The sequence below is a fragment of the Aquila chrysaetos genome, chromosome 15 (assembly GCF_900496995.4).
Source record: "Aquila chrysaetos chrysaetos chromosome 15, bAquChr1.4, whole genome shotgun sequence".
NCBI classification, from domain to species: Eukaryota; Metazoa; Chordata; class Aves; order Accipitriformes; family Accipitridae; genus Aquila; species Aquila chrysaetos.
In genome coordinates, this window is record NC_044018.1 from 26,325,042 (window position 1) to 26,344,364 (window position 19,323).

Below are 19,323 nucleotides of genomic sequence, written 5' to 3' on the forward strand. Positions count from 1 at the left end.
GGGTAAAACTGAAAAATCCCATCTTTTGCACCCCAAAATTAGCTTGGGAATTCAGATACTTACATTTGATTAAATTGGTAGAGACAGAGGATATTAGACTAAATTGGCCAGTTCATATGGGAATCATCTTGAAATTAGATGCTTCTATTAAAACAGGGCATCAAAGATGTTACTCATAAAGTCGTCTGCTTTTTGTGAACTCTTCATTACTCTTTGTGGACTCAATAAACGTTGGGAGTTGATTGGTCTATTTAGCATTTTGCCTTGCCTAAAGCCCAGTTGCACTTGCTTGTATCTGAAGTTACCATGGGGAAAGAAAGAATTAACAAGTAAAACATAGAGCTAGAAAAAGTTGAAAGATAAAGCTAGTATTTTTTGTGAGGGCTGTCTACAAAGTGGCATCTGTGTGGTTACTGATCTCTTCCTGGCATGGAAGTCTCTGAAAGGTACCTATTTGTAGAGATACACGTTATTCGCAGATACAAATGTTCAAGAAACTGCTCCGACAGGCTTGCTTCAGGTCAGACTTCTTTTAAGCTAACACTTGTTTGCAGTCTGTACCTCTGGGTGACGTGTCTGGCAGGCATCGTAACTTGAATGCGCTGTGACATATTACGTGACCCATACTGCATGCCTTTGTTTATACTATCATACTGCAACAAAACCAGACTTTTTTTTTTTTTTTTTTTCCCCCTCTAATATAGATTGGGGGGTGCTGCAGTCTTAACGTCTTTTCTGTACGTGACAATAGATTATGTCGAATTCCCCCTGAAATTTCACAAGCCACTGAACTTCATGTCCTGGATGTTGCTGGAAACAGGTAAGAGATTTTTGTGTTGTCACATTCTTTTGCTGGATTTATTTAATTCTTTCTAACATCAAAAGAAAATATGTCTAAGAATGCAGTAACAGGAAACCAATTATGACTTCTGTGTTAGCATTATTGATGAAATTGTCAAAGTAGTCTTCCCCTTTGGCCCAAAGTAGCATAAATTGTGTATTGTCATGAATACATTTTCTCGATTGCTTTGACCCTGAGGAAAAGACAGGATTTAAAAAAAAAACAAAAACCAAACCTCTGGATTTTTATATTTCTGAATTAAAACTGAGAATCTAGGCAATTTGGTAGTGCTTTAGCTGAAACTACCAGCCTTAATGTCAAGTAACACTAATATTGAGTGTCTTATCTTAGAGATACAGTACAAGTAACAAATAATGCCACTTTGATCTTGCAGCTTCTCATGAATCTTAGTTGATATGCTTCAGACTTCAAAATGCAAAAAGGAGTGGATTGAAGCATAAACCAGCAAATTAGTTCCGTTGCTTAGTAGGAAGTGAAATGGGGGCGGGGAGAGGAAAAGCAAATGGCATCTCATCTATGCAATATAATTGCCTCATAGGCACTTACATATTTCTGTTCTGGCAATTGTGTATATATAAGGCTCCAAAGCAGAAGCAGCTGACTGCCTTCCAGGGCATTTTACTGCAGTAGAAAAAGCTCAGCATTGTTTTATCTGTTATTCACAGCTACAGAGAATTATGGTATAAAGTTGCAGATTCTTTTGTAAAGAATGGAGTAGTTGGAGTTGATGACCACTGCAATGCCTTCTGTTAGAAGCATTAATCTCAATCCTATTTATTCCAGCCCAGGGATATATACTTAAGAGTTGACTTCATGACCATTTATTAAGTCTCTGAGAGATTGCCCTGACTTTTTTACTTTTCTTTTTTGAACTAGGCTGACGTATCTTCCTCTTTCACTGACTACCTTAAAGCTGAAGGCTTTGTGGTTGTCTGATAACCAGTCCCAACCTTTGCTGACATTTCAGACTGACACAGACCCTGAAACAGGAGAAAAGATTTTAACATGTGTATTACTTCCTCAAATGCCTTCTGAGCCTGGTCACCAAGGTAGGTGCCTAGAGTCAGTTTTTCATTACGTGTAGAAGTACTACTACTTTGTTTACTGTGTTGTCTGTTCCATAAGTGTTTGTAAAACATGCATAAGCTCTAACAAGCTAAAGAGCAAAGTTCTGGTTGAATTTTCACTTTTAAACTTTTTTTTTTTTTTGTAATCATACTAGTTTTCAGAAGACTTTGAAAAACATGGCTGTGAGTGTTACTGAAAATACAGTGACACCAGCTACAATAAATAAATTACAGACCTGGAAGAAGAAGACTTAATCGTATCATTATTCCGAGGCTTGCCAGTGGGCCAAGTAGTGGTGTCCATATTTGTGTACATTGATTATACATCTTAAATACATATATATGTAGTGAAAATTGGTGGCTTTCCAGCTACGATCTCTTTACCAGAAAAATAATTGCATAGCTAGTAATAAGCGGTAGACATTTTACTTTTTCACAAGCTAATTTTCTTTCAAGCAAAGATGCTGTACAGTAACTTTATTATATTCTTCAACAAGTGTAGAATTGCAGTATAAGTTGCTATTACCTTTTGTGCTGAAACTTGCCTCTGGGTCAGGTGGAACCATAAACTCTTTTTCACTGTTGGCTGGGTTGCTGCTCCAGTAACTTCTGAATGTTTTTTGTCCTCAAGCTTTTATAGCTATGTGTGAACATTCAAGGGGATTTATCTGAGCTAATATTTAAACTTGTGCTGTAATCACTGGAGAGTAATTTATCCCATCCAAGAACAGACTTTTAGAAGAAATCATGTGGATTCTTCTCCACTCAGTACAAAGGGGGCCTGAAGAGAAAAGCTCAGCTGTAGGTATCTGTATTGTAGGTACCCAAACTTACCTAGATTAATTCCACTCTTTCAATACTATGCAGCTGGAGCAAATAGAAACCGTTAAAGCAGTAGAAATGTAGAAATGGCTCTGTTTTGTGTCAGCTTCTGGATTTTAGGAATACAAATTGCATTAAGAATTAAAATATGTAAATGAATTAACCCCTTTGGATTTGGAGAAGATCAAGCTAGTTCAAGAAGAGCAACTGAGGTAGACTGACTTTCTCTAAAGCCCTCACTACTAGAAATTAGATTTCCTCCTCTCCAGATGAATCTCATGGCTTCAAGGGTGGAAGGCTTGGATGTGTATGCCTGACAATACTGAAAGGATGAGGTTAGTAAAAGCAATGGTCCTGTGTTAGAATGCCATTTAGGGAACTGGCTAATGTCGTATGGCAGCCATGATCCAGAAGAAAAGCATGTATAGTGTCAAGTATACTAAATTATATAATCAGTACTCTAAAACTGCCACAAACTTGAAACAGTCCAACTACAGAAAATTCTCATTTATAGAGAAACTATTTATTGTGTGTATTTGATAACAGAAAATTAATGCAAGTTCTGTTTTCTATCAAAAAAATAGAAATAGCCAATTGTAAATCTTTGGTGAGTGATTGGTTGGATATTGCAGTTATTAACAATATAACATGTTGATGTTTTAGACTTGCTCTGAATCTTTAGTCACATTTTGCTGTTCTAACAGATAACCTACCGCGATGTGGTGCACTGGAGAGTTTGGTAAACGAAATGTCAGATGAAACATGGAATGAGCGGGCAGTGAATAGAGTCAGTGCAATTCGCTTCTTAGAAGATGAAAAAGATGAAGAGGATAATGAAATGGTATGTTTTCCAAGCCTTTGGATACCTGCAGACACTGTGACTTTAATGCAAAAGAGTAAAAAGTATCCGAGCTCTCTTGTGGTAAATATTTCAGCTGTGACCGCATGCTTTTTGCGTACGTTTGTAGCAGAAACTGTTCATGCTGACTGCTGAAACTTTTTTTTTTCCCCTGCTTTGAATATAACTTATGTTCTAATGCAGGACAGTCTTTGTTTTGCTTTTTTTTCCTGTGTCTGCTCAGGATGTTTTCTTTCCAGAAACAAGATAGGATCTTTCCCTGCATCTGTGAAGCTTTACTGCCTGAAAGTGTATAGGGTCTAATTTAGGATTCCAGCACTCTGGCATGTGTATCCATTAAGTTTGCCATTGTTTGTCTCTCTAATTTCTATTTCCAGTCTCCTTCTTTCTCTCTTTATTTCTTCTTTTTTTTTCCCTCCACCATTTGCATTGAAACAACCATAGTGTCTATAAACAGCAAGAACGTTGCTCATTAGTTTCCCACTTAAAGGATGTGGGAACATCTGTCACTGTACTTATAAGACCTCTTCATTAAGTTGGGCTCTGCATGTCCTGAAGATCAAAATGCAACATGATCTTTAGCTTTACTAACTTTCATTAGCAATTAAAAGTCTTTGTGAAGATTAAGACTGCTTCAATCAGATTTTCAGTATGCTTCTCTGATGCTCTAAAAGCTTGCTGGTGGTCCTTATTAGAGCTCAGCTTGAGATACTTCAGGGCACTGTCGGATTGTAGCGCACTAGAAACATGGTCTTACTTTAAAAAGTGCCTATAAAAATTCTTAGTTAGTAGGGAAATGAACATGTAAGTTCTCAAGCAAGGTGGTTGCTTAATCCAAAGCAGCAGAAACGAAATGTCTCTGACAAGTGTGGTTCGTAGACTGACTGGTAAGGGAGTTCAGAATGATGCTTCTTAACAATTTTGCCAACCTGAGAATGTCCATACAATAATGAGGGCTCAGGTGTTAATGACAACTGCTTTCAGTCATGGTATTACAGCCTGACTTGAGGCAAGAACCTTTTTAGGGGAAAAAGAAGTCTATGATTCTACTGGGGAGGAGGAAGGGTCGATTTTGAAAGCAGTCTTGACCAATGCACCCATTTATGGGTCATCAGTTCCACTGTAATCTTGCACAGTGTACGTGTATACCACTGAAAAGTAATTGCATGTATATGTGTATTGTACGGATACATATTTGTGCAATTATTCTTGGTGTTCTGTTGGTCTCTAATCTGGATGCTAACTGGGGTTTTTGTAAATTTTGTTTTCCTTGTAAAGGTTTCAGCACAATGATATTAAATGTTCTTGTGTCTAAGATGGTAGAGAAATGCTCCCTCTTCTTCCTTTCAAGATATTTATTCTCAACTGTCAAGAGAACCAAACTGTGTGGTGGGGCTGGAAGGCATACAGACCTCCACACAAACATGTATTTGACACTGTAAAGAGATCTTGCGGGATTCTTTCAAAACCAGCTGAATGATTTTTGTTTGAAATGTGATCTTAAATCACTTGGATGTTGGTTGTTTTTTTTTTTGGGGGGGGGGGGGGGGGGAATTCCCAACTATATTTATGAAAGAATCTTCACTTCATAACTTGTAATTGTACTTCACTTGAGTAGCTTTCAGATTAGTAGGTCAAGAGTGGAAAAAATTTGCTCCTAGACCGTTCTTAAAACCTCTTTCACTGTCTTCATAAACAAGCAGCTATGAAAATAACGTTCAACATAGAGCATCGTAGTTTGAAAAGGAAAAGGGGGAAAAAAATAAAAAAATCAATACCTAATATTTGGTATGTGAATGCTAAAGCCTTGAAAGTGTATGTTGTTTTTCAAAGAGACAAAGGCAAAACCACTTATTGCACTGTTTATTTTTAGAGAACACTTCTAAGGCGAGCCACTCCACACCCTGGAGAATTAAAGAACATGAAAAAGACAGTGGAGAATTTACGGAATGATATGAATGCTGCTAAAGGACTGGATTCAAACAAAAACGAGGTCAATAATGCCATTGACAGAGTGACCACTTCTGTGTAGAGTTTCATCTCCAGGTTTTACCTCCTGTGTCTTCCCCTGCTGTTGAAATGTTCCTGTCGTCTTCTGGGACCTCACTGAGCCCCTTTTTGTTTTTAACCAGAACCTGATTCATCATCTCCATATATGTGAAAAGTGCTGCCCACTGGAAGAAAGTGCCTTATTTCATCCAGGCAGTGAACCAATAATTTCCAAATCAATATTGTAATATTAATAGTGCTAGGCTTTTTTAAGTAGAATACACTACTGTATGCAGAATACAATATTTTTGTCTTAAACACAGGGGTAATAATGCTTTCCTTTTCCAGAGTGCTGGGACATCTTTTTCCCAGTGGCTGGATGTGCTGGTGAGAAATATAGTTTTGTGGAAAATTGATACACTTTTTTATTTTTTTGGCAGCTCAGATGGTGTAAATTTTAAATTTTTGTATAGGACTTTCATAACAAAATGATGTATTTCATTTTTAAGAGAAAATTTATCTTGAGCGGTACATATTTTAGTATTTGTGGAAGAGAACAAGTTTCATGGACAACTGTATTCATTCGCTTGTACCACCCATTGTGCCTTATTGTGTCTTCTATGTCATATTAGTCTTAAATATAGCAATTCTTGAGGAAAGTGAGTGGATTTAAACTTGGTCTCCTGTTTTAAATATGTTTTTCCTTTTGGACAGTAATTTGTTGGGATTTTTACAGCAGAGAACTTATGTTTATATCATGGGATTTTAGGTCGTGAAGCACAAATGTTAGTTTTGTTGTAAACAGAATTAAGATTAAAATGACCAAACTGCTATTGTTTATTACATGATGCACTCACACTTTAACTTAGTTGTAATGAAACATCTTGTTTTGGATGCTGTGTTGCATTGCAGTCACTAGAAATTCATGCTTCCGTTGTTTTTTTTTTTTTTAAATGTGCCATCTGTAAAATAACTTGAAAAACAGCACGATAGACTTTCTGAAGCACAGTATGAAACTAGTTTTATGTATTACACAAGAAAGCATGATTCTTTAAAGTGCTTTGGTGGTTTTATATAAATATATAAAACCATAATAAAAACAATCTTTAAAAGCTTCAGTAGATTTATTGTATCATTAAAATAGCAATTAAACTATGTATGAATTAATACTGGAATTTACTATCATTGTTACTGTGTTGCACTTCCAGTGGTCCAATGCTGATTTCAAGGTCTTATTAAATCTGTGGGTTCTGGTTTGTTTATAAAGGTAAGTATTAACTGAGTTGAATTCAGTAAATAACAGTTTTGCAAAAGGCTGATAAAGATTGATTTTGGTGTCTCTGGGTTCTGTATGTGCCACGAACTAACAAAGGGCACTAACTCGTTCAGTGCAGGGACTTGAGCAGTCTGAGTTCAGAGCAAAGATTTGACACATTTAGTGTGAGCTAATGCAATGAACCCAAATTTCAACAAAATGAAAGACCTGACACTTCATGTATGGCTAACCACATCCCTTCTGCTGAACATTTCTTTCAGTAATTGTTGGTTATATGAGTGTTTCTGGGAGAAGATGGGAAAGGAGATCAGGGAAGTGATAATAACTTCTGTTTTAAAATTAATAACTGCATTATTTGATAATTTTTGTAATTTAACTTCTTGATTTGAAGCTTTTACAAAAGGCACTGCTTTCTTTTTGGTACTGAACAAGTAGGTATTGCAAGCTGTCTGCAAATATTCAAATCTAACCTGGAAAAATATATTAATTTTTATGATTTCTTCTTATCCCAGAAATTCCTTGTCCCAGAGATTCCTCATTTAAGCTTCAGGCTTCTCTTTGCAGAAGCTGCTGTGGGTTGACAGGTGTTAGGTTAGTTCATGGGTAGCGTAATTTCATTCTTCCCAAAGCAGAGTTCTGCCAGTTGTTCTTGGTAAGCTGCTATTAAAATAAAACCAGAAAGAAAATGAGGTTTTGGTACAGTTGGCTCCAACCTTGGGCAAAATTTTCTTTTTAAAGTGCTTACTGGGATTGACACAACAAAAGTTTACAAATGTAGGAAACTCTGTACCCAGAGTCCAAGTAAACCTCGGCAAACCCATTTGAGACGAAAATGAGTTCCGAAAAAAAGACAGACCAAAGCCAAAGGCATCAAGACTCTGTGCTCTGTGATGACAGTTTTTCATTTTGAGGCTGTGGTTTGGTTTGGTTTTAGCATCTGATCTCTCGAATAGTGTGCCATTTCATAAAGTGGTTTAGGTACACTTGTCCTCCCAACAGTGTTGATAAGGTTCCAGGCAGTTTTAACTGTATTTTATAGCCAGAAAAAGCTGATGATGTTTGTTATGCTGAAGCAGTGTGTGTCCTTGAAAGCAGGAGCCCTCCCTTCCCAGTCTCTGTTTGGCTCTTTTCTCTTGCTGATGCTTTGAGGAGCCTGAGCAGTGAATATAATTTTGTAAACATAACTTTGGAGTTTTCTTTTCTCTTTAAACTTTTACTTTTTCATTTGCTTTGTAAGTCCTTTGCGGGGTCCATCTAATGCAAGGAAAGAAACACTACAAAATTTGCATGCCGCTTTATTAGCTAAACAGGTAACCAGGGAAAAGCAATTGACCACGGTGGTGGAGTGGATTTAATATTAACTTCTCAGTTACTGCATGTGAGTTCTCTTTTTTGAAAGTCACAATTCCATAGTCTTGCAAGAGTAGAAGAAAAAAAAAAAAAGCACTCTCTTGCTACCATTCTTTGTGTAGTTTGTGTAGCAACAGATTTTTCCATCCCCTGTGTGTTGCTCCAGGCTTTTTCCACAGCTTCCATATAATTTATGTGTCAAGATTATTTTTCTGGCTTACATGCCATATTTTTGATAATCAGTGTATTGTGGTAAAGTGAGTACTGGAAACTTGCATACCACTGTCCTTTCCAGCGAATGACTTGTTTGTGTCCAGGACAAGCTGATCAGCCTGCTTCTTGTCTAATACTAGTGCTTTACTAGTGCAGGGTGAACTGTTTTTAGCTGATTAGCTACTCAACATGTTTCACTACTTGCGGCTCACAAATTCGGCTTTTGAGAGGAGAGTACTGACACCAGGAATTTTCTTTTTTTAAAGTATATTCTTTAGTATATCAGTTGATCCTAGCCTGCCTGACTGTAAATGTCTACTTCCCACTGAGACCGGAGCATACTAATTATCAGAAATGTCTAGACCTTTTGTTAATGGGGAATTCACTGCTGTTCTGTGCCTTGACTCTGGAAAATAAAATTACTTTAGTTTTTCAATTGACTTGATAAGAGTGTTTCCCCTGTTCAATTTCCGTCAAACACACAGATCTGTTTCCACGCTTAGGTTGCTGTCAAAGAAGATGAGAAAAGTGACTGGTCTTGGCTATCAATGTTTTGGGTGTTGCCTTCCTCCTGAACCAACTGTGAAATTTTCGGAGGGACAGTGCCTTCCTCTCTCATTCTGAAGTCAGGAATATAATCAGTATTCAAGCAGCTTAATGAAAAATGTGAGATTTTTCAAATTGGAAAAGCAGATACCTAGTTTGAGGACAGCTTTGTGAGCTGCCTTGCAGGAGCCGTCTTATCACCTCTACTGGTGGATGTTGGAGACACTATGCATTTTATTGCCTCTCATACAGTTCTTGTGGCAACAGGACGGCCAGTCCTGGGTTCTGCCGGAGCAGAGGGCTTTGAAGGGCTCAGTGCATGGGGCTGGATTGTGCCTTGTACTAACTTCAGGAGCAAGGGTTCACGGCAGTCTGGTTTTGAATTTGTAACTTATTCAGGGTGTGCCTCTTAACACTGATGTTAGTCTGTTAACACCAAGATCTTGAGAAGTAGCTTATCTTTATACAGGAGAGGTCCTCTCCTGAAAAGTACAGCATCAGTATTGTCCATGGGAAGGACCCTGTGGCTCCTCAGTGGTGTTTCAGAGAAGGGATTTAGCAAATCTCCCTTGGCGTTAATACTGGGAAGTTGACACCTGATGTCCAGTAACCTTTGACACTTGTTCTCTTTGTGCTCATCTGTTGCTGGAGAATGTTGTCTTGACTGAAATCTCTGGATGTGCAGCTGGAGGCATGGGAACAGCCGTGCCCAAAATGTTAGCAATGCTCACTGCAGTAGGCAAGTACCAACTGTGGTAACTTTCCTCAGAATCCACAGATGCAGGCACAGCTTGCAAATACCACCAAAGCATCAGCAGCTTGAATTTCAGTTTGTAAGCATCCCCAGAATAATGCGGAGACAGGACTTAACTCTTCAAAGTTAGTTTTGTGTTGGACTAAAACTATCTTCTTTCGGTCCTGAGGCACAGTCGAGCAACTTACTGGACTATGCTAGTGATGAAAACACTCTGATTCTCTCTGATCTTTCCCAATAACTTGCCAGTTTTACCCAAACCCAGAACAAATGTGCTGCATTAAACCATTTTGAAGTAGCTCATAGCAGATATGATTGTCCTGTATTTCTGGAAGATTGAACAGGGCACTACATGATTATAAACGTGAGTGAATTTCTCTGTAGTTTGCTGATAACATCATGGACTTCCACTAAGCAACTTAAAACCAAAACAAAATCTAAACTAGCTAACAAAGAGAGTGATCATTTGAATATTACTGATGATTTTTTTCCATTCAAAAGGGGAGAAAACTGCAAGTCTGAAGAACATTTGCATAGTGGATGTTTTTAGGATAACCTACAGCAATTTTTTTGTTTGTTTGTTTTTTAATGGTGTCTTCAGGAAGTTCAAAAATCTTATCTGGCTAGTTAATACTTGAACATCTAAGCTTAAAATTAAGTCATGTATTTACCACTAGTAAAGTTTCACAGTGGAAGAAGGTTTGCTTCAATAATCTGTTCAGGCAGCTTTTATGTTGCCTCTTCTACAGTGAAAGCCTATTGAAGGCTGCCTTTGTTTCGGCAGCATTTTGTTTAGCTTTCATTCTTATTTCATGCGAATCACACAAAGCTCTTTTAGAGACAGTCTTTTGTACTTTAAAAAGGGAATGAGTCTGAAATAATTTTCAATTAATAGAATGTTATGTGTAGTTGTACTTAAAAGGAAGAGAATGTTTATATTCTAGGAAATACATCTTTAAAGACATTTTCTTTCCTGTATTGGCTAATTAAGCTATTTAAACAAATCTTTTTTTTTTTTTTTTTTTTTTAAATGGGAAAATAGGCAAGAATGTGTGTTTGAGGTTCTGAGTTGAATAATAGTAGCAGGTTTCTTACCATTGAAATATTCTAGGTAACTGAAAGCACTGGCTTCTGCTTGCCGATGGTGACCAGGCTGTTGCTGCAAGCAGGGTGTTTCATTGTCACTGTATGGTTTCAGTATGGTACTTCAGAAACGTGGGTGGTTTTCCTGCCTTGGCTTTTAATGTTAGGGTGTCTTAGATTCTTTTTTTATTTGCCAGAATGATTTAGGGTGATACATAGCATTTGCACACCTTTGTTGCCTGGAGGAAATTCATTCTCCAGAGGACTTACTAGCGAGATCTTATTGGAATAGACACCTTGTACTTTATCAGAACAATTTGTCCTCTTAACATACAGGGATATGATACAGAGGAGTGTATATGTTCTGAAGAGACCACCTTTGAAAACATGAAAAACGTGTTCAAAGGAGGTATAAAGGGAGCCCACCTGACTTACTGGTGAAATACTGAAGGAAAATGATTTGTTACCAATCAGTTAAGATCATTACTAACTAAGGGAGATGAAAGATGTATTGCCATGGAACACAACAACTGCTGAGGCTGATAAATAGTTTTTCCTCCCAAATATTTTTTCTGCATTTGCAAAACAGTGGTGTCACACAGTCCAAATACCCAAGAAGCTTAAAATCCTAAATACTGAATTTCCCTTCTCTCTTTATTTTATTCCGAATATTTTTGAGGAGAATGTAAAACAACGTGCCTCACTCTCTATTTGCTACTAATGACTTAAACCATTGACCATTTTAATCTTTGGGGGTCTTAGCTTCCCCATGTATTAAACACAGGAAGAAACCTCCTACCTTACCTGGGTAGTAAAAAGACCAATTATTATCTGTAAAATTCTGTAAGGAGAACTGATTTTTCTCTCTTAATATTAGGATGTTTGCCAGTAGCCTATTTTGTCTCAAAGCATGGCCCTATAGTATTGAATCTAGTGAGAATGAGCTAATAAATTACTAGAGGTTTTTTAAGACATTTTTGGAGTACAAATCTACTATCTGTTAGCTGAACTGTAGGAATTACCACCTTGAGGGGTGATAGAAGTTTTTTGCCCATCTAATTCCCATTAATACATCAGAGTAATGAGTTGGGTGGGGTTTTTTGGGGGGAAAAAAATCCAATAAAGAGATTGAGTGGTTGCTTTGCGTTAAAGCACAGCACACAACAGAGCTGTACCTTCCATCTCCTTCTAGCAAACTCTTCAAGCGCCTGGCGTCACTAAGAACTCGCAGCATTGAGTAGCACCGTGGCTACTCTTGGCTTTGTACAAAAGGATGCGAAGAGCCCAGCACAGTAACACCCTGGCAGTCAGTGGGCCCAGCAACAGCATCCCTGACATTCTCTGTTCCTCACCTTATATTGCTACTGAACTCTGAATTAAGTCCACTATCTTATTTCTATCCCCACCCCTTTTCCTTCATCAAAAAGTTGTAAAAAAATGATTAAGATTTGTTTTCAAAGTAGTGTTAGCCTACACTCACAGCAGCAGCATTCATTGGCTTAGTTTCTCCATTTTATTTTATGAAAGCATAGTCCACAGCATGTTTTGCTTACAACAGGTATGTGCAAACGTAGGCTAAAAGGCACTTCTGGTTGTTCCATTCAATCTTTTGCCGTTGATACAACTAAACTGTGAAACTGCTTTCATAAAGATAATGCCATCCATGGCATTGTATAGACCTAGTGAAAATGTGAACAGCTCTTACCCAGAATTGTAGTTTTGTTTCTGTTTTACTTTAAAGTACTGTAGATCAGGAATACAGAAGACTAAAATCTCTCAGGTTACAGAAGGTGCGAGGTGTGAAACAGATGATGAATTTCCCTTATAGCTGTATGTCAGCATGAGGAAAAGGTTCCTGCGGTAGGAGAAGACAGGCAGGGAGCAGGAGTGCCCTGCGGCTCTGCCTTCCCAGCTCGGCTGCGAGGGGCACGGGGATGTAAAATCTGCTGATGGACATCAGCTTGCTCCTCGTGCATACGAGAGGCTACCACAGCAGTTGAAGGTATGCTTAAGATGGTGAAGTGATTGTCAGCATAAGCTTAATTCGAAACCTGTAACTGTTACCTTGAGAGAATAGCTTTTTACTCGTGTTAGAGAACTTGGCAGGCTGGGTTTGAGAAGCTGTTGTTTAGGATTAGGGGTCGGGGTCAAACAAGGATGAGACATTCCCCCAGAAAAAGTTATATGCTTCACTGTACCTGTGTTTATTTTTAGAGTGAAATTGCTTTAATACTTCCTAATGAGCTTAAAAGTTGACAAGGATTTAAACTGTCTCTGGAAATACCCTGAACATTGGGAGGTGTCACATTAGCTATTCTGAAATAAACCAGACCAAAACAATAGCGAACAATTTCAGCTAGTGTGCTATTTACCTATCTGATTAGAATTGCTGTCCACCTAGTTAATATTCATAGGAAACAAAGCTTCTATTTAAGGGTACCCTATGTTTCCTTATTCAAGGCAAGCGTAAAGAACTACCACGAGATATCCCGCCTTGTGTTTTGAATTGTCAGGAGGAATGGGAGCCACTACCGTGTCATGATTGTTTGTGCTACTTTCGCATTCAATTCACTGATGAACTAAATCGACAATCAGCTCAACTGTCCTGAGCGATGTGGTTTAGAATAACCAGAAATACGGGCTAGTTATCACCAAACGGTGGTATCGCTGAGTGTCAGTGCAGTTCAAAATGTGGTTTAACAGCAAATTTCCTATAGAGGCCAGTCGTGGCTTCTGTGTACAATGCAAATAATCCTTTGTTGGGGGCTGTGATCTTTTCAAGACTCACAGAAAGGTCTATAATCTTTTCCAACGAGATGCTGAGATACTGTCCTTGTCCATTTCCTAGTCTTTTCAGCCATCCTAAACCCAAATGTAAATGAAGAATTCCAGGGGGAGCTCCTTTGGCAGCTGAAGATGAATCAGTATGTCCAGCATGGACAGCCCTGTCCTATCTCCTTTTCTTTCTCACCCACCTATCTGGGGTGCTGATAACAGCAAGAAATCTCTGTGTGTGTGAAGATAACTATTCTGCATTAAAAAGGAAAAATGGGAGCTTAAAGAATTGTTAAATCTGAATCAAACACTGTATAAACAGTGTGAAAGTCACTGTGTGCTGCTGGTTGCCCCGTTGTAAGCTTGTTGATAATTTTTTCGTTTGTTTGTGTTATCCATCTCTGCCTTGTTGGAGCATGTGCGTTAATGTATCTGTTTATATGGCATCAGGCTGCTTTCTGCCATTGGATTTGTATCACCATAAGAAAATTTAAAAGTGAGATTAAAATAAAGCTTAAAAGAAAGATAAAGGTTACTTTGAAAAACAACTTCTGAAGTTCAGTGAAATTAAGGTATATAGGCAACCTTGACACAACTTGTCATGTATGAACTTCTGTATATGAAGAAGAGGTGGAATTTTTTGGATGTAAATAAGTAATGGACGTTTTGGGAGAGCTGGACTATAATCACTTTGAAAATGAGCAAACCTTAAAAGATCAGTTTAGTATTGTACTTTCTATTGGGACTATTCAACAAATGGAACATTTTATTTAATGAATAATGAAAAGAGGCGGGTGACTTGATAGGGTTTTTTTAACTCGGGTCATGAGATGAGATGGTCACTAAAGGTCTAAGTACTCTTGTTTGTTTTCTTAATAGTACAGAGTATAACATTATTGAAGACTGTTGTTGATCATTAATTCTTCTTTACGATGCTGAAGGTGGGCTTGGTTCCGTGCTCATGTAAGTCCCTGAAGGCTTCCACTAATTTCAGCAGCCTTCGCTTGCTCTTTGTATCACCAGTATTGCCCATTAACTGGCAAAGTGTCTCTCTGGGACTGAAGGTACCTCTTAAGGTAAAAAGGGGAAACCCAGTATTTACAAGATACTAAAATACCTTGCAGAACTTGCCAGACAGTTTCTGCATATACATACTTCAGTCACTTTCTTAAAGTCTGTTCATTGCCTGTTCTTTCTTTTGTCATCTTCCTCTCAGGACTCTATTAAATGGCTTCCCAAGTCTCCTAAACCGTACGGTGGCCATACCTGGAGCTCCCAGGGCTCTCGCTGGGCCTCGTTGAAAGGAAAGGAAAGTTTTCATGGTGGTAACCTGTACAAATTCAGCTCTGCTAATGGAAAATGGAGGGAAGGAAGAATCAGTCCCGAGCAAGAAGCGGAGGAACTGGAGGATCCTGATGATGTAGGTAGTCTCCTTGAAGTCAGGAGGGACAATGTTGTGTGTCCGTCAAGAAACTACAATCTGCTCACAGTGCTGTGCTGCCGAACGCTTCAGGTTAGCGGGAGGCTGCACTGACTGTACTTTCACATCCTTGCTTGTGCAGAGGGTACAGAATCACATTCAATGTTTTATTCCTTTACTTTGCTTGCAATTAAACAATCCATCCAACTCCCAAGAGTACAGTGCAACTTGCAGGTGAAGGTGAGTAATCTGAGCAGTGATGAGATACATATGTTTTTATTTTACTCCTACTTATAGCTGCAGTTACCCACATCCCTCCATCTCTTTCAGGTAATCAGGTTGTTAGCAGCGCTTGAAGCTCCATCTCTCCCAAGGACCGCGTGGTAGAAAAGCGAGGTTGCAGTGCTGCTCCTCTGCGTGTTTAGTTTTGGGTAGTGCTCTTCAAGGATGCTGACGTCTGGGAAACCCGGGATGCTGTGGTTTCTCTAGCTGTGCCCACCAGGCGTCTGTCACCCGGGCAGCAGCTTGGCTGTCTTCTCGGTCACAGCCTGGGAAGAGGTTGCGATTGTACTCTTGCAGCCTTTCCCTTTCAGAGCGTTGCTCGCCAGTCTTTCCTCCAGATGTTTGCTGGGAGTTCAGGGAGGAATTGGGGCTCCTGCTCCTCTGCCAGGACCTCTGCTCCCTTCCTAGCCCCCAGCTGCTGTGGTGGGTCCCGTCCTCCAGCCCTCACTCCCACCTCTTGCTCCTGGCCTTTCTCCCCGGCACCCACGGCACCCCAGCGCTGCTGATGGGTCCGGGCTAGTCAGCCCAGTGATGTTAAAGAGGAACCTCTCTCAAGAGAAGAGAGACAATGAATGTTTTATGTGAGTTAAAGCTAAACAAATTCCCTTTTAATTTTAAGTGCAAATAGGAAGCAGTCATGCCTTACTTGCTTTTCCCGGGTTGGCGATGCTGCTTTCCATCCCAACCGAAGAGAGATTGTGGGAAAGCTCTGACTGAAAACTGAAGTGTCCAGTGGGGTTTCTGCACAGCTGTTCATGGTAATGCCACCGCTTTTTGCGTCTGGTATTAAACTTCCAAACTTAGGAAGACATTTATGGGGTTTATTTTGCAAGGTGTTGACCTTCATTGGCTGCATCATTTTACTGCCGACAGAAGATACAAGGATTATGGTAATACGAAGATCTGATTCAACCTTACCCATCAAATTAAGGAGCAAAAATCAGCCAAAGATAAATAAAGCATCCATAAAATGTGAACAGAATTCAGACATCATGGCTGAATTTCATTTAACCACTTCACCAAGCATAACTGATAACTGGAAAACGTCATTATGTTTTGCAGTCAAACTTGTCTGAAGCTTTAATTGTTTCGTGGATGTGGTCTAATTGTGTATTTCTCTTTTCAAGCCCTTGTGGTTTAGCTAAGCATAGGGTGACAATGTCAGTTCCTGACTGCATCTCAGAGTAGGTACAGCCTAGAGCCAGGCTTCAAAGCAGGCTTCCGGATGCCTCACCTTTGAGGCTCCACTTCCAGTGGACCCCTAAATCACTGAGGTCACCACTCGCTGCCATTTGCAGCTAAATAAAGTCAATCCAATTACTTAAACAAAATCTTCTCTTAGAGATGTAGATGCAAGGTAGGGGCTTACCTTCCCTCTCACACCTGTGCTCCCCAAAATACAATGTGAGCCTTGAGGAACTATGAGAAATGTTTTACTTTCTGTACGGAGAGCCCTTTCCTTTGCCTCATGTGTGTGGTTCCTTGCCCTGGGACAGCAGATTCAGTGCTCCTCAGCTGCCAGAGGCTGCCCAAAATGGTCTTGTTCTCATGCTCCATCCTTTTCACAGGGCATTGCAGGATTTAGTTGGGTATATGTGCACTATATGTGCTTGTGTGTGCCACGGGAATCTAGAGAAAGGCTATGTGAATTCCAGTCCTCTCCCCATTCCCACAATTTCCACCCCCATGTTGAGGGAAAACCTTGCCCAGAGAAATAATGGTAAAAGAAAGATACTTGTACATTCACTTTAAAGTTGCAGTTTTGTCTTCAGTGAAACAAATCCTACTGTACAGCAATGTGATAGAGAGGAACAAATCCAATTTACCACAGGTAGGGTCTGGGTATCAGATAGGTATTCTCCTTGCTGTCGCCATGTTTACCTTTTTTTATCTTTAACCCCCAGGAACCTATTTCCAAGTTTTCTGGCAGCCTTTTTGATACCGACGATAGCATCAGAGATCAAAGAAATACCAGAACAGCTCTTCAGGAAAAGCACAAGTCGGCGATGAAGGGCAAGACTCTTCCAGGGACTAACACAAAGGTGCAACTACCCGTCTCAGCAGTGGGCAGCTTCCCCGGCGAGAATGGCCGGATCCCGGAGGAGTCGAGGGCGGTGGATGTGCTGCAGCCCCCGCTGAAGGTATTGAGCTGCTGCATGGGCTGGGCTTGACCGTGGGGGGCTCCGGGTGTCTGCGGGGAAGTCTGTATGTCCGTGGGGAAGTCCGCTTCTTGTGCGAGGCAGTTTATAAAAGATGCAAAGAAGGGGGGACGATGCATGGTAGGTGTCGTGAGACTCGGCTTTCGCAGAGTGTAAGCTGAGGTTTGTCCTTGCTCCCACTGGCTTATATGGAAAAAGCGTTTTCCATTGAAGAAAACAATAACGACTTTCTTTGTAGCCGATTGATACTGTCTCAGTTTCTATATCCAGCTTTGGTATCGTAAGGTCAAGCCAAGGGTGTGCGCAGGTGGGCACTCAGCTAATCTTCACTTAGTCCATGGTTTAGGAGCAGTGGCGTGGCCTTACCCTCATGGCGTGAGAAAGCCTCTGTCCCGTGAAAAGGGATGGGAATGTTCAAGTGAAAATTCATCAGTGAGAACTGCAAGATTTGGGCTGAAGTTTGTGGAGAAAGCTATACTCTGAACTCAGTGGACATACCCCGTCTTGGCATGCTTTGGAGCACGTGAGGAGGAAACGTGCTTTATGGGTTGGCTCCCAGCGGTGGCCCAGAACAGATCCCACCTCCGCTGGCTGCCTGTGGGGCAGGAGATGCAGAATTGCGCTGCATCCCCGGGGTTGCGGGATGCAGCACCAGGAAAGGCAGCTCGCCCGGTGTGGCACCCGTGCGGGGACCTGTCACCAAAACACTGCTGGTAATCATGGACTTGTGAAGTCTCAAGCGTGCGGGTAATGCTAAGTCGAAGCAACATTTGGCAGGGTGGTTTTCATTTGACTGATAGGGTATTTTCATATCTTTTTAGGAATTAGGAATTTCAGATGAGTATGTTATACATGTAAGAGTAACTGCATACTTTTGTTAAATTTTGAAACACAGCTGTGTTGAAATATTCTTAATTATAAAATATAACAAGTTATTCAAGCCTGAATTGTCTTAGAGATATGAAGCAAATCAATGAAGATAAGAGCATTTTGCTAATGTGATAAGGTGAAATAACGTGATAAGGTGAAATTGATCTTAAAGGTCTTTTCCAACCTAAACGATTCTATGATTCTATGATTCTAAATGCAATTTGCATTCAGATTCCACTAGGCTATGGGAAGGTGTTCTTTAAATTTAATGTGATTGTTGTTTTAGCGACTAGCAAATCCTTATTTACTACCAAGTATATTATATACTAAAGAAAAAAAAAACCACAAAAAACAACTGGGGGGAATAATTCTTAAATGTAAGCTGTCTTTAAAGCTTGAAACTAATTTTATTTGGTCCTTGTTGTGAATTGTGTAAATTCAAAAAATTATCTAAGATTTTGTACTAAATTTTTGCTGATACCAGCAGGAGGAGAATAGACTGGATAGATTACAATTTATGCTGCTTTTCAAAAAGCTTCCTGATATTTTTACTTTTAAGTCAATTGTTAGAGTACTGTCAAATCTTTTGATGGGGTTAACACATACATACAGAAAGCCTGTTTAAAGAAAAGAAAATTACCGTAATAGTGCTCAAATTCAGTTATCTGTTCTCAAAAGAGTTGAGAGTAAGCAAATCAGACTGTAGATGAGGTTCCGAAGGAAAGGTTTTTCATAAACTTATGAAAAAATATTTACTTTTCCCTCCTCCTGTGTACTGGTGTTGTTGCCATCGTGAATGCTCAGTAAATTGGTGGGTTTTATGAAACAACTGATTTGGTCAGCAGCCTTATAAACAGCCTTATATGGTTTTGGCATGACTCTAAAACCTGGAGAAATAATACATTCTTGGTGTTATTGAAGAGTAAAGACTAGCCTTGCATGTGCCAGTGTTGAAGCATAGCACCGTTTTCCTCTGGGCTGAGCTCTATGGGAGCA

The 19,323-nt window shown here is 39.6% G+C and overlaps 1 protein-coding gene across 5 annotated transcripts in view; it reads left to right on the top strand.

The window, feature by feature from the left end:
* LRRC1 (leucine rich repeat containing 1) overlaps positions 1 to 19,323 on the top strand; it is a 105,547-nt gene that overhangs the window by 68,616 nt on the left and 17,608 nt on the right. For 2 of the 5 annotated variants that reach the window (XM_030037458.1, XM_030037459.1), the window contains exons 11-16: positions 705 to 820; positions 1,739 to 1,911; positions 3,456 to 3,592; positions 5,484 to 5,603; positions 14,813 to 15,016; positions 17,203 to 17,439. In XM_030037458.1, coding sequence (XP_029893318.1) covers positions 705 to 820; positions 1,739 to 1,911; positions 3,456 to 3,592; positions 5,484 to 5,603; positions 14,813 to 15,016; positions 17,203 to 17,439 — 987 coding nt within the window. Of the gene's footprint in view, positions 1 to 704; positions 821 to 1,738; positions 1,912 to 3,455; positions 3,593 to 5,483; positions 6,718 to 6,807; positions 6,867 to 14,812; positions 15,017 to 17,202; positions 17,440 to 19,323 lie in introns of those variants that run through there. The other 3 variants (XM_030037461.2, XM_030037460.1, XM_030037462.1) reach the window with 3 other exon arrangements.